The sequence below is a fragment of the Arctopsyche grandis genome, chromosome 10, assembly GCF_051622035.1.
Source record: "Arctopsyche grandis isolate Sample6627 chromosome 10, ASM5162203v2, whole genome shotgun sequence".
Lineage (NCBI taxonomy): Eukaryota > Metazoa > Arthropoda > Insecta > Trichoptera > Hydropsychidae > Arctopsyche > Arctopsyche grandis.
The window spans coordinates 16,758,581-16,779,620 of record NC_135364.1 but is presented as its reverse complement, the minus strand read 5'-3'; the positions used below and the strand labels follow the sequence as shown (position 1 = coordinate 16,779,620).

General features: G+C 33.0%; 1 protein-coding gene across 7 annotated transcripts in view; it reads right to left on the bottom strand.

Annotated features, from left to right (window-relative positions):
* Window positions 1-21,040, bottom strand: part of RapGAP1 (Rap GTPase activating protein 1) — a 312,859-nt gene that overhangs the window by 31,163 nt on the left and 260,656 nt on the right. For all 7 annotated transcript variants that reach the window (XM_077439957.1, XM_077439961.1, XM_077439959.1 and 4 more), the window contains 2 exons: window positions 6,271-6,439; window positions 2,038-2,201 (listed from right to left, as the gene is read on the bottom strand). In XM_077439957.1, coding sequence (XP_077296083.1) covers window positions 2,038-2,201; window positions 6,271-6,439 — 333 coding nt within the window. The remainder of the gene's footprint in view (window positions 1-2,037; window positions 2,202-6,270; window positions 6,440-21,040) is intronic.

Here is a 21,040-nt window from a genome sequence, read left to right as displayed (position 1 = left end):
GAATGTTACGACAAAACGTGTTCGTGCCAAATCTTCAGCTCATCAAAAAGGCGGAAAAAATGCATAAATCATGCAAACTTTGTCATCCATATTTAGAGTATTAAACGCTGTATTTGTACAAAGAAACTGAGCTATTTATATGAAAAGCTTTTATGCACTAGATAACTGTTACATTTGGCATTATATTACTGTGTCTGTTTTCAATTGTGTGGTCACGGATATTTGCGACACCAAGATCGATTGTCTCCTGTGAGAGTTTGCCTGAGTTCATTGAAAAGGTTCCAACAACCTGTTAGGTTTGGGTTTACCTGTTAGGCCTTCCTGGTATAAACAATATTTGAAATATGTATGTAAATAAATAAACATATTATTAAACTTAGTAAAAGTAGAGTTTTTGTATTATATTTCATACGCAATATAATATAAAAGGGCTTAAATACATATAACGTACATATATGAAAAAAAAAATTCAATAAAAAAGTGGAATAAACTTTACGACTATAAAATTAGTACCAAAGAAAAGTTTTCCAAAGAATTTCAGCATTTTTTCGGCTAAAGAAGGCCTATACGTGTATTCTACGTGACTTTACAAAGGTCAAGTTCCCTCATTCTTTATTAGACGAGGGAAAACTCGCTGCAAAAGTTGGCTGCGAAAATTTACCGTAGTTTTCAACGTAGCGGCAATTTTCCTCGAGTGCGAAACGTTCACGTTCGATGACAAGATAAAAATTTTCCGAAGATTTTCCGTGGTTGATTAGAAACAGAGAAAAACCGACACGTCAGCAAACGTGACAAATAAACATTGTGAAATTGTATACAATTCTACAATAGAATCAAAAACAAGCGATTCGATATTGAATGTATGATTAAAAATTATATGGAGCTAATAATAAGCGGTGAAAGCCTGCGCTTTACATACATAGATAGATTGTAGGTTATTCGGAGAAAATACACATGTACATATGTACATACATATACAATCGTAAATTACAATATCGACTGCAGTTTCCCTTTCTCAGATGCTTTCTAAAAGTGCTAATTTCAATTGAAAAGTTGCAGGCGCCAGCTGTTGCGATTTTGCAATTTGATGCACGTACGGAGTGAATCTTCTCGTATGTACTACATACATACATATGTACATGAGTCGATATGAAATTATAGTGTCTGCGATAATTTGAAATATTGAGGTTGAAATTTCACATTTCGTACCATTGGTTGTTAGTTTTATTATTTAGCACGATTATCTTCACAATTTATCGCTTATTTTTTGCGATGAAATAGACAGCTCCTACTAGAATAGACTGATGTGTTAAGAAAAAAGATTTTCTCTCATCAAAACTAAAATACTATGAATTACCTCTTATAAACACATTTAAGAATCCTCAAGCATGTGATTCATAAGTCAATGTTTGTGAATAAGCCAATTTTTAACGAGTTTTGAAAATGGTGATAAAATTTGAAATTGAATTGTCCTTTTATTAAAATTTAGAAAAGTTTGAATTTCACTTTACATATACGTAATTCAAAAATTGAACTAATTGAGCGTCTCCCAAAATGAACGTTATAAAAATCAAGTAAATTGAAGAATCAAAAATCGTAAAGCGTACTTTAAATAATTAAAATAATACATCAAGTGCCAATTATGTCTTGTTATATTAAAAATTGTCAATATTTATAAATGTATGTATGACATACATACATAGTCAATAACAAAATTTAGCCCAACCAGTAACTAAATGTTAAAAATGCCTTATAAATAATTTCAAAGGAGGGTTATGGCTTTGCCATTCGATTCGACGACCCTTTGAAGTTCAGCCGAGCAGGATATTTATTATGGGTCCGTTTTTGTGCGCCACCCGGTCAGTAAATTTCAATGAAAATTGATTTCGATTGAACGAGCGCGCTCTCATTACGGCGAATTGAGAGAGCAAGCTTTTCGCGCGCTTTTTGCGCTTTTCTATTATCATTCCGGCGAAACAAAGACATTATTATTGTATACGACGACGGTAATGGTAGCATTATAGTAATTAGACTCACCCTGCCTACGAAGAATCTTCTGTAACATTTTGCAGTGTCGTCCGTTTCGAATTTGGCCCTCCATCCGGCACGGGGTGGGTTGGCTGGAGTTTCAGCGCAGTCTGGTTCGGCGCCGTCTACCCAATAACCGCCCTTTTCAGGTAGAACTATCATAGGATAAGGACCTGTAAATCACATAATATATAAACCTCGAGTATACTCTATTAATGAGAGAGATAAGCTTTGGAAGTTTGGACGTCGTACATGCCAAACGGCGGTATAAACTTTGGCCATCAGGGCAGTGCGGCAAATATCATATACGTATGTACACATATCGGATGGTATAAATGTATTCAATAAAATAAATTGATAATTATTGGATTTTCGTACATGTTTTATTTTGACGCCATTTTGATGTATTGATTCAAGAATGTTCAATTCAAAAATTTCTAAAGAATATATACATATGTATATATATATATATATATATATATATATATATATATATATATATATATATATATATATATATATATATATATATATATATATATATATATATTTATATATATATATATATATATATATTTTTTTTTTTTTAATTTATATTTTCCACGATGACAATGCGGGCTGCCCCTAAGCAACTGTATTAAACTTGTACATGTCTAAATGTATAGACTATAAATATGAAATCACATTCAAATAGTGCTGACCAATAAAAGATAGGATGGTTTTTCCAATTTTGATAAGGGGCCGTTTCAACAATGAAGTAGAATAAATTGACAAACTCTGATAGGAAAAGATCGACTTGGAGTCACAAATATGTAAGTCTGACCAGCAGCATGCAGAAATACTCAGAATAAATTATTTTCAATCGAAGTCAAATCAAGGCTCGAGATCTGGAACCTCTCGGTGAATAGCATTAACGCAATCACTGAGTTATACTGCTGGCTATATATGCTGTACATATATTAATCAATACCATTATACATTTTTAATTCAATATTTTATGGATAGAACAATAAACTCATATAATAAACATTTTAATAAAGAATTTACTACTTTTGGAAGAACAATGAAAGGGAATAAAAATAATATATATAATAGTTGTTTTGAAAGAAGTTAAAGCTTTTCAATTTGAAAAATTACAAACTTCAACGAAGCTTTTGCGGGGGCGCTAGTGACGCCACTGTTTTTACGAACACATAAGATTCGCCATAATAAAAATGAAACTCACGATTCGAAACACCACAGTCTCGGGTGTATCGCGTTATACGTACACAAAAACTGGTATATCGTTAGGTCGACGAAACTTTCGTATGATTTATCACTCGCTCGCGCACACGTCAATGACGACTTTGGCCGAGGGAGGGGTAGGAGGGTTGTTGATGATTTATCATCATCGCCCGAACAACAGTTCACCAACCGGTGATTTTGTACCCGGGCGTAACTTACGCTCTTCAGTGAGCCGAGCTTTTCGCCGACGCATCGGAAAGCTTTTCGGTGGGTTTTTGCTCGAAAGCTCGGTAACTGAGCTTTCAGCAGCCGGATTTGATCCTTTTGTTGTGGGGATGGTAAAACAACAGCGGGCTTTATTTGCAACGTAACTTCTGATGAACGTACGTAGGAATTGTATAGTCAAAAAACTATGAAAAAAACTACACTATATGTATGTACATATTTGCATCATCACTGGTTAATGTAACGAACGTCTAATATTATGATCAAATCGTACTGAAATTTGAACTAAACAGGATTGACTCACAATGCGATTGATTTGGAAATCAGTTTAATCAATATTTAATGTGATGGATAATCAACGCTAAATTGAATCAACGGATAATATAATCAACATCAAACGTGGTCAAAACATCATGAAATAAACCAATTTTATCTGAAATACGTTTTTGTTCAATTAAACCTGTCGTTTTTAAGTCCTACATAATAAAATCTAATCATTTTCAAAAATAGGTACAACACGCAAAGCGAACAATGTAATGTACAGAATGGGACCGACAGAGAGTGGAGAGCTAACAAAGTGAAGTTAACAAATTTATACGGTCTGGACTGGCCACACTTTATCCCTTGTGAAGCCTTACGACTTTAACAAATCTGAAAATCCGACTGCAATCGATACGTCTATGTTCTTTGTACCTACAATGTGCTTAGCATGTCTATTATATCTGTCTATCATGTCAGTACCACTATTATAATTAAATCGATACAATGTTGCAATAATAACTTGTGTATAATGTGTAACCAAGTCACTCAAAATAAGCGTGAAGCAGTTTAACAGTGAACGATCACGATAATCATAGTGGTTTAGGTACAAGGTTGATTAAATCTGATCGTCGAATTGGAAAAACAAATGAGATGGCATCTGCGTGCTTCGCTCTGTGGATTGAGATAATCCACTGAGAATCGGTCTAAAGACAAAAGTGTTGTCTTATAAATGTTAATATCTCTACATCGAATGGTTAAAGAGATTCAAGCTAGTTATTTTTTTTTGCAAACACAGTCTAGGAGCCGTAACAAGTCTTGTTTTATAAACTCAACAAAGGAGATATTATAATTTTGGGTTTTGCATGGAATTCTTATGTAGTAAGTATTGGGAGTATAAGATAAGTCAAAGAGCGTATCAGAGCAAGACAAATGTATACAATTAGCAGTGATGCGTGATAATAGATAAAAAAGTACGATTATGCTGTAATACCAAAAATATAACTACATATTATTTTACTGAAAATCAGGGTCAACGTTCTGGTATAATATACGTCAGTGGCGTGCCGTCATTGAACTAGAGGGACTAGGCTAATCCCCTAAAAATTAAAAATATCAAAAATTATATTATAATAAATTCAAATCGTTTTCCATATTGATATTGCCCATTAGGATTAGCGAAGTTCAGAAACCAGAATCACCCCTAGCTGAGGTAGTGGTGTGGTAATGGATTAATATGGTAAGGTCCGCCGCGACATTCGATTGCACGGACTCTACTTCTCAATTATGTTCCATTCGCGGTATTGGCGAATTGTTCTGTATAGGCGTTTTTAATATTTTGTATTTATTTACTCATATATTCAAGCACAATTTTCACTAATAATATTCTGATTTGTAGATTTTATTCAAATATTCTGATCAAAAATTATTCTTAACTTTTTTTTTTTTTTTTAAATAGCACAAATTTACACATAACTTTTTGAGTACAAATATGGCAAGGGACTCGGTCCACGAAACGATTCCCTCAGAATAAATCAGTGCGGAGGGACGCGGAAACTAACAACGAGGCCTTGGAATGTTGCACTCTCGATCGATTGATCGACAAATCATTCAGAAGATTAAGTTTGAAGACAAACTAGACATCATTAAGAAAGTTAGGCTACTAAATGCAAAATTATACTCATCACTTCAAGACAGATTATAATCATAATATTATAATTAAAAAAATAAAAATATTTGTTTTTATATATTTATATACCTAGTCTCCTGTTTTAAAAGTCACGGCACGCCAATGATACGTACATATGTATGTAAGCAAGCCCAAGCATTTTAAAGTATAAACTTAATAATTTAATATATGTAATATGTTTTAAATACAAATTCTCCTTAAATATTTATTATCTATTTTACCGATTTGGTGCGTATTGATCAAATAACTAGCCGTGAACATTTTAGCATTACATTAAACACGAGGGATAAAGCAATAAATAATAGGAAGAATTGAACATTCAAAAGGCAAAATGGCGCAATGGGGCGTACAAAATCAGGATTACATCCTGAAATTAATGAAGTGTAAAAGACTACGTTTCGAACTATTATACTATACAATACTGCTACCCTCTTTCTAGAGACAAACGAGCCGAAACCGTAACCTACGACCCGAACGTAATTTACAATAGCTATACTAACCAATGATGAAAAAGAAAACAAATTTGAACCGAGCACACGAAGAAAATTGTATTCTTTAAAGTTCAACTACCCTGGTATGTACCAGAAATCGATTAATTCGTAAAACAGTCGGTACGGTATAAATTTGGGGTCTAACTGGTTTCGCATGGCCAAAGTGTCCAGGTTTGGCGAGTGGGCCGGTCACGTAGGGCCCCGTGGCCGCATCGACCAGTCCGATGCGGAATACTGATGAGGCCAGGGAGACGGGACGATGGAAAAAACAGGGACGAATATTATTAAATTCGAAGAAGACGAGCGTTTAATTCGAACCGAGTAATGAATCGAGGGAGAGAAGTTGGCGCGCACCTGTTTTGGAGAGGGTCTCCTCGAGCAGTCTCCGGCTGGCGTGACATGCTGGAGGACGAGCTCTCCTCAGAGAAGGTGGACTTGGAGGTGATGGGGGTCCTGGCGAGGCTGCAGCTCTGGCAGGACTCGCAGGACTCACGGCACGATCGTCTGATCTTCTGTTCGGCGCCTGTAAATCAAAAGAAATATAATTATAGTATATACATACATACGTACATACATATATGCAATGGATTTCATATGATGCATAGTAAGATATGATAAATGTATTAAGTGAGGTCTCTGATTAGGACACTTGTCATCGCTAGAGATGATACAGCGTACGCTTGGATTGCGAATAAAAGTCAAACCAGTTGGTTGAAAAGTTGTTGATTGCTAAATATAGGTAGTAAGTTCTAGCCTGCCGATTTGTCTGCACACATATGAATACCTATTACACTTTCAATATTAACTGTATGTTATACCAATGGGTAAAATAAGTTAGTGGTTGGGTTATAATCTGCAACCGTTGACCTCTCAAATTCAAATGTTTCAACCCACTTACAGTACAATATGTATGAAGAAACGCTAGCATAACGTACCGGAAATTCCCTCGGATCGATAGCAGGCATTGCATCATACGACACAGTGATTAAATTTTTCCATGCAAGCAAATTTCAATGCATTTAGTATGCGCATACTAAGTGCACTTCAATTCACTATGATGGATTAACGACACGTTGACACGTCGTCGACAAAACGCCGACACTAATAGGATTAGGAGTTCTTGTCATTTTGCTAATCCGCAAAGCTCACAATGCAGACGAAGCAATCAGTCTGGAATTAACGAGATTCCCAAACAGAAACTGTATTATATTCAATGTAGATCATTAAAAATACTACCTAGTAAAAATATATACGAAATATTTGAGTTTGGTGGTAGAAATGGTGCATATTTACAACGTGATTTGAAAGTATATGTGCATAGGTTGTGTCAGCTGTTTTCCTAGGTTGATTTAACCTTTTTTTTTAGTGAACTTGGTTTATTATCGAATTAAAATACTCGTGTGCAAAGAAACTAGGCTTTTAGAGCGCTTTTTGTTCTAATACAACAATTCAAAGTCGAAATGTGGAGCGGCCGAAACTCGCTCTCGATTAGCATTGAAACTAGTGTCGGTCCCGCGTATGGAAATTTCAGCGAAAAGTGAAAGGACAAGTGATAGCTGGTATGTTGCAATTGTGGATAAATTCTATGCATATTATTATCTGAATATAGGTGATTGTCGATTCAAAGGCAAAATCGTGTTAGTTTGAATTCATGTAACTCCCATTAGAGCTACTTTAACTCAATTGGCGGCAATGGTTGAGTCGTTCGTGTCGAACGTGGATTCACAAGAACTTTAGACATTTCCGATTGAATGGTCAAAGTTTCTAACGATAAATTCTTGGAAATATATAAAGACAAAGCGATAAAATATTATATATTTTCAATACCATATATTTCAATATAATTCAATAAAAAATCTTTTATTATACCTATATTATACTTTATAACCGAAACTTACACGTTGCCTAAAAAAATACGCGTAGGATTTTAAACTCGGTATTATGCAAAATTTACGCAAATATTTTTTTAACAATGTAAACTACACCGCTTCGACGTTTTGATTTGAATTTTAAAACCGAGTAAAGTTTGTTTTGAATTAAAAATAAAACGTAACAGTTCGAACGCTATATACACCATTGTACGAGTATGTATACATACATATATTGATTGACTCAATTATGGCGACGATCCAATAAAACGCAAAAATATAGGACTAAAACACGTCACTCGTGCAAAAATTGAATTTTCAAACGAAGCTCAGAATAGTGCTAGTATAATTGCAAAGATTTAGTTTTCAAAATAGAATGTTGATTTAAGAAAATATTATTCAACGAGGCCGCTCAATTGTGTCGTGCGCTATTAAATGCCTAGAACTCGTCTATGTGCATTTATTTTGATTTAAATGACACAAATTGAATTAAAATGCTTATTTTTTAAAATTCAGATACGAAAAAGCAGACTATTTTAAATCCGTCGTTAGAAATATGGTGATGAAAATTTGAATCGTTGGACCGAGAAAATTTCGCAAACTGATAATTGTGCGAATCGACGACTTGCCACGCAGATGCTTATATCCATCGGGCTTTTTTTTTTCAACACGATCCCTCCAGATTCGGATGACGTAATTCAGTTAATGGCTTCACATTCCCTTTAGACGCAATTTCATTTTATATAAAAAAAAATGAAAATGAAATAAAATGGCAGTCGGTGGAGAATCTGCGGTGACTTTCCGATTTCCCGCAAATCGCGAAAAAGAACGCAGTGACGGTGGAACGAGATTTTTTTTTATTTTCCGACCTATTAACCCCCCCTGGCCCTAAGAGCGAGACGCGATATAAATTATATTGAAATGAGCTTTGCCTTCCCCTAGATGCAAGCCTGTGCAAAACGGGAGTAATTTACATCTCTGACGAGGCGTCATTTCGGGCCGCAATCGTTTCCGATGACAGGATATTAATATTTCAGCAAGAGAAGTTCAAAAAACTGATAGGTATAACCACGAATTAAAATTATTCTTCAAACTTGATGTGATTTAAGTATTTGAGACTTGTTTAAAGAATATAGTATAAAGATTTTGATCCCATTAATTAAGATATTATTATATATTAAATACCAACTGGCAGAATCTAGCCAAATATAAAAATTTTCGGCATGGGAATAATTCCAAATTTGTGGTAGTTACATTGCAAATATAATTTAATACGACTCAGGTGTGGGATAATTTTCGTACGCAGTTTGTCTTAATTACCGCAATTTGTCTGAAAATCCCAACGAGCTTAGCACGACGACACCTGCGATCTTCTGAAGACCTTGAAATGCCTGTGGATTGGAAGAGAGAAAAATGTGCCAGAATTGTTCATCTGAAAGCCACCCTCACAAAATTAAACGCTCGATCAATATTAATACGTATAAATCCATATTCTGACCCTAAACTCAGTCGCCTGATAATTTATCGAGCCATTTATAACGTTTTTCTTCAATAATAATAATAATATTAAGTAGGCATATAAAATAAGGGGGAGAAAAATCAAGGTCAAATAACAAAAGATGGTCAAAGTCGATAACGTTTATGAAAGTAAAATAGATTTATTTGCGTCAAAGTAATAGCTCAAGATAGCGAAAACTATTTTAGTAAAGCAATATTATAATCTAATCGAAAAATAATGTAAAAACGTTTGTTATAATTCTGTATAAGCTAAAGAAATATTATATATGTATAATATACAGGCAATAAATATCCTTTGTTTGATTTTATAGTATATGTACATAGGTGCATTTTCGTACATTTTATCTGTCATATAAAAATCAATGCTTGTCTGTCTGTCTCGAATAGGCTCCTAAACCACTGAACCGATTACGATGAAACTTTCAGGATTTGTTGTATGCATGTCCGGGAAGATTACTGTGAAAAAACCTCTTAATAATAATATTTGTAATTATGATTTTATTGATGCGAAAGTATGGAGCGCCAGTGTGTTAAGGAAATTTTTAGATTGGTAATCCCTTGCACGCATGCATGCCAACATAAAAAAATTACATTACGTAAAAAAATTGCGTTCCTATACTTTACTATAATTTAATTTGATTATTAAGTATTAATTTGAAACAGAAACATTCACTTATCGAAACGCATCGAAAAACGGGAACGAGAACGGGCATTGCATGCGTTATTGTATGCATGTTGGAACTTTCCGGATTTATTGTATGCATGTCCGGGAAGCTTACTGTGAAAAAAAATCGGCCAAAAACAGGAACGGAAACGGGAATAACGAGAATGAGTGGCATTGCAACGCAATAATTTCAAATGTTTTCGCGTCGCGACATGCGTTGTTAGGGTAAAATAAACAAATAATTGAATAATTTTAAATGTGTTTGCTGCCTGCGTTTTCCGACAAATGGGAACGGGAACGAGAACAGGAACGGGAACGGGAACGGGAACGAGAATGGGAACGGGAATTGCATGCGTTATTGTGGCATTGCAACGCATGTCGGGTTCAGCTAGTATATAATATATGTATAATCGAACTGCACGATTTATCAAGAATAAGAGTAAGATAGGTACTCGTCTTCTCAAAATTTTCTTGAGATAATTTTGAAAGCATAAAATAATTCGACATATACAGATTGTTTTTAACGGAAATAAATGAAAAGCACATTGGTTTTTTTTCACCAAATAATTTTACATATGTATTTAAAACATATTGTACGTGCATATGTTGATACATTTAGGAGAATATTATATGCATTTATACGCAACTGATCTATGTAATGTGTATGCGTTGTGTAATAATTCACAGCAATCGATTAATTATAAATGTTCGTATTTCCGTGAAAATGTGATGGGAATTACGTATCTAAGAAAAATTTCCGGAATTTTTCATGAACTATATGTATATACATACATACATACGTACATACATAGGTCACGTTAAACGGATAACAGACTGGACGTTGGAGATAATAACGTGGTGTTGGCAACGGATAATGGACAATATCCCCGAGCGTAATGGAAATAGTTGTAGCGAATAATAATACAATCTCCGTAGACAGAAATTCTCAACGTTCGTATGTGTATTTTGTCAAGAAAAAATAGTTCAAGACAAAATATATGTATCTACAATATTAAAAATCTCAATGAATGGAATTAAAATATAGTTTTCAATCATCAGGTCACTAATTGAGAGGTTTGAGTTGTCTAAAACTGTGATTTTAGAGATTTTTTTGTCCGTAACAAACGGTTGATGAACACTGTGTAGAAGTGTATAATCGCAAGGTGGTACAAACGAGTCTACATGTTCGCAGAATGAAGCCGAGCGCGAGACAAGTTCACTGGTCCAAAAACGGATTACCTTAGAGAAAAGTACACAAATTTATATCCACTACCTGGATAAAACTCAGTGGAATTCTGGCATTGCTATCATTTTTTTTTAATTTATGATAAAAAATTGCTAAAAATCGAAATAAATCCCCTTGAACGAAGGAAAAAATGTTTGTACAACCACGAAACTAAAAATTCGAATTGTCATGAGGTTAATGACAGTCGAAAACACAGATATTTTCATTATTACAAATTAAGGATTACTGGCGAAAATGTCTTTAAAAACATTGTATAGATCTAAATAAATATTCAAAAACGATTGTGACATAATTTGAGGTATACATTTATTTATAAATACATTCATGTTTAAAAATACACTGAGTAAATTTCAATGATATTTTAATTCAATGACATTGAATTATAAAAAAAGAAAATAAATCTACACACGAATAATATTGTATGTATGTACGAGTATGTATATTTTGCACCTTTACACTCTTATTATGATTTTAAAAATAATAGATAAATATAGATACATAGAAAAAAACATAATTAGAAGTATCTATAAATAGTATTAAAATAAAAATATTATAATTTATTTTATTTATTGATTTGTTTTTTTTATATATGCCTATCAGGTCTACTACCTCAATACAAATCACAATAATTGGTAAATATATCAAACTTTTCATACATTATAATAAATCACATATATTTTATGTATATGTCAATGTTTGTAGAATGTCTGTAAAGTTCATATATATTTATTTCCATCTAAAAATATAGCTTTTACAAACAATTTTGTACAAAACTCGAAAAGAAAATACCAATAATTCATCATATCGAAAAAATACATTAAAAAAATAATAATAATAAAACTTCGAACATCTCCAAGCACATTGGCAAACTTTTTCCTTCGTCGGAAGATCCGAAAGGTGAGATATTATACTCCAGAAGAGGACCGCGTCCTATCTAACCGTTTCCCTTCCGGTCGACGAGAGATCGCGATCGAAGGGCTCGCGTCGCGGTGCCCTTCTTTCGTTTCACGGATGGGAGATTTATCAAGCGGGACACACAATGGCGGTCGAAATGGGTTTTTAAAAGATCGACAGGGTGGGATTGGACCATTCAAATGAGGTTTTGGCCACATTAAGGGATGAATACGACCCCGGCCCTTATCCAACACTGGATCGTTCGGGCGTAATGGCGCGGGTCAAAGGTGGCCTTTCACTACGCACCCATTATCCATAATCTGACATAAAGTTTTACCTCATTGTGTTTTCGAATTCGGTCAAAGTTCCAGTTTTTCATATTCAATTTTCCTTTTGCATATAGCACTTATGCACACATACATATACAATATAATATTTATATGTAAGTGATATTTTTCTCTAAAAGATCTCGTTCATGATATTATACGACATGCAGCATGAGCTTTAAATATTATCCAGTAAAATTCTTTAAAATTTATATGCCATTAAAAGGATTTATGTAAGATTGTTCGAAAACGAAATTAATTGCACTTTTTTTACTTCTTAGCAGGTAAAGTTTAAACGTAAAACGCTAAGGAGTGTATTATATCCGCGTGAGAAACTTGAATAATAAATTTCGAACAGTTTTCATTAGCGAGACGTCGCCCGGTATTTAGTGAACAATTCGTTGCCGGGAACTTCCCGGGATATCCCGGGAATGGAACTCTACTCGTGGCGCGCTCTAGAAGAAAAAAATACCGTGAAAATAGTTTAAGGCGCATTTTCTTTTATGGATATATACTACCCAACAAACGCCCCCAACAACGTTTGAAATTTATTAAATGGCAAACTAAAAGCGTCAGATGTTTTCAACTTACAAAAAAAAAACTTTATAATACGCAGTAAATATTGGAAATTACAATAGACAGCGTCTGTCTTGGAAGAGTATCCTTATCGCAATTTCATAACAACACGTCTCACTTATAAAAGTTTGGATAGCTTTCGTAAACAATGCGATCGTATTATTTACACAGTTGTTAGAACTGCTGCGTGTATCATTTTCACCTTATTAGTACAATGAGGACATGTGTCAATCAACGTGACCGAAACTGGAAGAGTTTGTGCGTGCCGTAAGTTGAAATCTGATTACAACGTTGACAAACACGTAAAGTTTCGTACGAATCCAGAGATAAATAATAATAATACATAACAATAAGTAAAGAAAATGAGCTCTAAGCACGTGTCTCGAGTACTTGACACGTGCACGCGATGTCAAAAAATAAAATAATTAGAAATAGTTGAACGAAACATCGTTCCAACGTCAACATCAACGCGTAATGAAATATACATAAATCAAATTATTATTTTTTTTATTCAGAAAGAAAAGAATTTGTATAATAGAAAAATAGTATAATATATAATTTTCAAAAATATTTTTTTCTACATAAATATGTATGTACATATGTACATTAGGACATGTGTATATGTGCATATGTAGCTCTCAAGAAAAAGACCATGGGCACGTGTTTGCGCGGTTCGTCCGTTTTCGGTAAATTGTTTGTGTGCGAAATACGCTACGGGCTATTATATCGTATTATGATAAATTCAGAAAACGGGGATAGGTATACTTATACTATAACACAAACGAGAACATTTCTGGGAAATTCGTAATTGAGGAAAATTTCTTCGCGGTCTTCGCATTCTCACTTTCATGTTCGCTCAAAAGAAAAACGTTGAAAAATCTGTTCCAACGACCAGCTATTTCCAGATTGTGAATTTATCGTCATGACGTATTATGCGTCACATGGACATCTTAATAAAATATTCGATCTAAGTGATTTATGTCATTTGTATTTAGGCAGAAGTTTTAAACTGTTGTTGTTTTAGGTTCTTCAAATAAATGCGATATGAATTAGTTTATTTTCTATTGAAGGATATACATACGTTAAAATTAATCCACGGCCTCCAGATGTGTTCAAAATTTGGAAAGACATGTGTAAATACATACATATGTATGTAGCCAGCAGCATATCTCGGCGGTTAACGCTAACCACCGAGAGGTTCTCAGGTTCAAGCCCTCAATTGAAAATAATTTGTTCGAAGGTATTTCTGTAGTGCTGCTGGTCAGACTTGGATATTTTTTAATCCATGTCGATCTTTTCCTATCAGAATTCATCCGATTTAACTATTGAAAAAGTTCCTCATCAAATTGAAAAAACCACCTTAACTACTTTTCACCACTATTTGAATATCATTTCAATTTTATAATCAATACATTTATATATGTACAAGTTTAATACCATAGGTGTCGCTTAAGAACAATCCGTAATGACATCATGGGAAAATATAAATTAATTTTTTTTTAATAACTACAAGCATATTTACATATACATATGTATATTAAGATTGAATGAAAGATTATATCGAGCTAAGTTCTTTTTAATAAAAAACCACTTGTAAAAAGACAATAAAGAATAAATTGTACAAAATTTTTAAATACTATGAAAATGTTAAATGCAATAAAACGAATCAATTTCAGTTTCAAAGAGTTATTGAATGAAATATTAAAAGCATTAAACTTATTCAAATAAAATAAAATGAGTTTGAGAAAGTACGAGCATTGAAATGAAACTTTATCTATTTAAAATATTAGATAGATATTACTATTTTTTATTACTATTCAAAAATATAAAAATATTTTGGAATTTTGCTCGTACATACATACATAGGTATATAATATATGTACATAAACAATCTTTTTTTTATAAAAATTCATACAAGGAAAATCAGCGATAGGAAAACGGAAAACACATTCAGAACCGTCATTATTTAAATATCAGTTTAAAGTACATAGTAATAGACGACGACGATGTAGTAGAAAATTTACCAAAACAAATTTAATTTGTTTGATTGAGAGGCAAATCTCTAAAAATGATGAATATATGACTAAGCAGTGACTAAAATTCCATAATACCTAATTGTAGTACAAGTTCATGCATTGAAATACTCACATTAACAACATCGAATGTGAAAATGGACCTCATAAAATATGAATTTTGACACTTTTCAACGACGTAGTCAGAGAGAACAAACAAAATGATCAAAAAAGACATGGAAAAACTAAACTGCACCTGTCGATGACGAGGGCTTTACTGAGCAGGTGTGACGCGAGCGACCAAGTGTGACGACAGGGGGTTGAAAACGAGGGGTCGCACACGGAACAGGGGCCCGTAATCAGATCCGGGTAACCTCTCCCGGCCCCCCTACTCGTTAGTAGCCACCGGCAGCGAAAGAGTTAAAAACCGACGTGCTAGATGTATGGCTGTGTGTGCATGTGTTCGTATGCAGAAGAGGTTTTTCCGTAGCCACCCGATACTGCAAAACCCGATAATGAAGCGGGCAGGAGCACTCGAACGTAAACAAAGCTCCTGCACACAGAGGAGTCCACTTTTTTATTCCATTTTGTTTTGTAATACGTTAAAGGGATAAATTAACGCGGCTTCCGATATTAAAGGGGCCTGTGTGTTTTCTATCGGAAGCGTGAACGGAGAAGACAAAATGGAACGGTTGCTTTGAAGGTATCTATCAACTCATACAATTGCACTTTGGAAGAAGTATATATGTACATAGGTACATATGTATATCCTAACAATATATATATATATATATATATATATATATATATATATATATATATATATATATATATATATATATATATATATATATATATATATATATATATATATATATATTATAGATTCGTTAAGAACAAAGGTCTTATTATTCTGACTCCATTTGTTAGCATACTTATATCCAGTCGAAAATCGCAAAGAAGTGAAATTTAGCCGTCCATGTTTTAAATTGTACTGTATATATTTCAATTCACAGCTGTTTGTAAAATACGCGACTCCTATTGATCAGCTAAAGTGTTCTATATCGCGTACTTTGAGGATAGCAGACGTTAAAAGTTAATAACATTGCTTTTCGACCTGCTGCAATTAAATTTAGGCCGTAAAATATATGCAGCTCGTTTGATTTGACGGCATGGCATATCAATTATAATATTTTTATTTTTTACATAGATATATATACCAAGAAGGCTTAACAGGGAGACCCAAATGCGCCTTCCTAAACAATTCAGCATTTTTATTACATAAATCACCGTATTTCGAGAATATGAGGAACACGAAATTAACAATCAATTAATTAATCCATTGACACATCTACGGATTTTAGACTTATGCATATTTTTTTACAAACTGTACATACATTAAATAGAAGATTTGTGATAGGAGGTAGGTTAATACATATGTAAGATCAGGATGCGAAGGAGTCTGAATGATGTACGCGGATTAGATCAAACGCCGTTTATTATGCATCCTTACGTCAGACCTGCCCAAAGGCAAGTTCTTCATACACAGTTAAATACTATTTCTACTCTGCCTATACACACTATGCACTATGAATGTTCGTTAAGTACTCTGCACGTTTAAAAATCTTTCCTACATAGATTAACTGTTACAATAAGAGGATTCTATATACAAGTATATTTAAACATTGTACATATGTATTTACATATGAATAATTTATGCGAAATTTAAATAGTAAATACATACATAGTAGGACATTTTTAAATGCTTTTATCTCAGTGACTATTTGGGTTTCTATTGAGATGACTTTTTCTCTAAATAGCCACCGCCCCTTTCAAAATACACCATAAGCTATGAATCAACCTGTATTCAAAAAACTGAAAGATCTACGGTTAAATTTAACCGTTGAAAAGTGAACATAAAATACATAATACAACAAAAACCGTTGCTCGTCTCGCATTTGGACGAGATTAAAATCCGACCATCTGCCGCTAAATATGTATAATAACAACAACGAAACGCACACTTGCCAACTAGATAGAGATTTTGAGCACCATAATTCGTATAATGAGGTCGAAACTTCGGACAATTAGCGTGTGGAGTGAGAGAGAGTGAACGATGGGGAAGATGGGGGAGACTAACCGTGAGGAAGACCCACCTTCAAAACTGGCAAAGTTTTATTAGACGGGCTAGTTTGGCTTCGGCGAAAAGGTATCAAAAACTTCACCCGCTAAATTAGAAAGACGGCCGTCTTGGAAATTAACGATCTCTTGTATAATTTTACATAATTTGTAATTAAAACGAAGAAAAAATTCGGCCAAATGCCTAAGCTTCGTACGTCAAAATTGTAAAATAAATTAAAAATTAAAACAACGTGAAAAATGAACGAAAAATTAATCTGAAATTGTCGCTGAAATGTTGCAATCTTCAAGAAAGCCGGAATGATTGATGATTTCGAGCTGAATTTTAATTTTAAAAACATTTCAAAGTACGCCTATTTGAAATATATACAAGCACGTACAAAAGTAAACGGTGTTTTTATCTGAGGAAGAAATAAAAATAGCTTTTAAAGATTATTTCTAAGCAAACAAGTGACAATTAACTATAATTCTGAATAATAATTAATTTTATTTCATAAGTACATACATATGTATATGTATATTTTCGGTATTAAAGAAAGCATCAAAGTGTTATTTAGCACGTTAAAAATGAGCTATTATTAGCTCATTTTATTTTTTTAATATTGAAATTTAAGATTGCAACCACAAAGATCGCTTTAAATTAATAATAATAAAAAAAATCAATCAAAATAGTTTTAATGGATTTCTGTCATTAAACGGATAACGCGAGCATATAGTGTGACGTTAGTTTATGAACAGGAATCGACAACTGTGAAAATACTATACGAAAAAAAGTTTTGAACACGTCACTCAACGACACTTCTTTTTCATAACAAAAGTAATATTTGCCTAATTTTAAAAGGAAATAAAATTTATGGTCCAATTATGACAAAAAATTTCAATAAATATTCTACTTCACATTTATATACTGAATAACGGGTATTGATGTTATAAATCATTACATTTTCGAAAAGTAGAATACGAGAGCGTTTCGCCAGAGTTATAAATATCACATCGTTTAATGTAATCAACGGTCGTTCGTTTGTAAAATCGTTGCCGATTTGAAGAACGTTGCGTGCGAAATGATTTCAATAGTAAATATTATAATTGGCCCACATTTTGAGTTTGTTTACATAGAACGCGAATGTGCCTACATACATAAATTCAATAATATTTCGTTTTGGTAAAATAATTACATATTGTGAACGCGTGCGCCAAATTTAAACCGACGTGTTTTGCGAGACCTTGACGAATTGCTACTGACGATGATGACTGTTCACTGTTCAAAATTCGTTGTCGGCGAAGGTTACGGCGCTGATTGAAGACATTGCTTACATGGATATCATATAAATGCATCCAAATTATGATGCGATTTATATGATTTATTTGAAACGTTTAATTCGTGTTGAAAAATAAAATAAATTTAACTCACAGTGATTTGCGTTATTTTATTGGATCGCCAAAAGAAAATTTCTACACCTACATTTATACATAAACATACATACATATCTAAATTAGGCCGGAGCGAAAAACGTGAAATTTAGATTTTCATCAATGGACCTATTGGAATATATGTATGACATACATATTGTAAGAAATGACGATTTTAAACATTTTTTTTATTATTTACTACAAATTCAACAACATGCTGACTCATTTTTATATAAATTAATTACCATCGATTTTAAATACATTGCATTTTTTTCATATCTAAAATAATTACTTTACATACATATTGTAATGTATTTAAGGTATATATCAATTAGGAAGATATAATATTAAATCATGATGCACTTGAATAAAATTTATAATTGAACAAAAATCTGTATCATCGACTAAATACATATGAAGGTACATAAGTCAAAAATTTGAATCACCCGGCGTTGCCTAGACAGATGAAAGTAAGAGAAAACTTAGTCAAAAACTGTGACCTTTTCGAAAAAACGTCAACTACGTTATATGTAGTAGTACCGTATGATATACCAAATTTAGTAGTTCTAAATCTAAAACTATACATTTGCACTGTAGATTAACAAACAAATAAGCAACGATATAAAAAAATAATTTAATTTATATTTAAAGCTATTATTCATTGCATAAAGATAGTAATCAAAAATATAATAGCAAACATTCAAATCGGCAACTAAACAAAAACAATCTATATAAACATATTATTTATTTAAATATTATAAACTATTATAGATAGCTCAAATATACCACAATGCATTTCTATACAACGACAAATTAATAATTTTGTAACAAATTCGACCGATTAGAGTCGGAATTTGGGGCGCCACGTCTTAAGCCCACACAGATGCTAGGCGCTGCACCGAAAGCATTCGGGAAAATTAATACGGAGCCGGCGTCGCTAACTTCCGGTAGGCAAACCCCCTCCCCCTTCAAACACCGGCTGCTTCCGGTCGTCGGCCATCTGTCGTCGACTGCCGAAACTGAATTGCTTTCACGGGAGATGCAAAAGGAAGAAAATTATGAAGCCCCGACCGCGAAAGGATTCACTCGAAAACAGGACCGCACAAAGCGCCACTTCACTTTCGAAACAGAGTTCTATTTGAAAGTTTCAGTAGTATATTTTAATACGATTTAAACTAGTAAATATGCAGTGGTGCTACTTATTGTTAGACGAAAGTTGAGTGCGGTTGTCGACCGCTGAATGTAAATTAATTGCGTCGATGACATCACCTCCGGATTCACCGCAGACTTGTCTGATTGCGAATCGTTGACTCTTACCTGTAAAGATACAAATATACGAAAATTAGTAAACGGTGTAAATTTTTTTAATTGATCGGTGGCAATGATGATTATGCGATGGATTCGCATTCGGAAAAGCCATAACGAGGCGAATGAATCATGTTAAATTAATATTTTAATGAATTGTTGTGCCGATATGATTCATTCCAATTATGATATGAATTTAAGGATTAATATTATACTTAGCTTATTCGATGACCTTATTCTAATTTTCAAATATTATATATAATGTATGTACATATGTATGCTGTAAATAAATAATAAAAATAAAAAATTCTTGTGCTTAACAACGTCCAGTCCAATTTTTTCATTCATATTTATCACTCTTTCTATTTACATACTGCGGATGTATTGCAGGTAATGAATTGAACTTTTTGTCTTTACGAATTGTGTAATGCAACAAAAAATAGGTAAACAAGGAATAAAATATATATTGAATATTTTTATCTATATACATACATACATATATATCTTTCAACTTGATAAGGATATTTGCACACATGTACATATATTTAAACTTACAAATGTCGGTATATAAACGTTACTTTTATCACAGTGATGGAATGAAACTAAATACATACACATATGCACATACATACATATAACCTTTCATACTAAACATCTACAAAAAGTTATAAAATATCAATCACTACTAAAAAATTCAAAATATGTATGTAAATGTACATTTGTAAATAATATACATACATACATATATTTACTTATACAAAATATACGTACATCTATGTACATACATATCACATTTTAAAGCACGATATAAATAAAGTCTGTGATTTTCAAAATTATAAAATATCTACCGCTTCTGCAACCAACATCCAACTTATATCCGGAATAAAAATAAGCGAGAAAGTCGTCAAAAGTAAATTAAAATTCTTCTGTCACCACATACGAAAGCCCATGCATTTTATTTATAAAGTTTTTATGTTCCGAAAAGATTCAACGCGATAGAAAGAGACAGGTGCATCGGTGCATTAGATGCAACAGATATAAATAGTAAGTTACGTAAATTTCCACGCACACGTACCTAAATAAATTATGCAGGAAAATGTGGAAGTGAAATATTACGATACGCACAATTACCGACGTATATGTTCTCGAGACATGAATATTTCTCG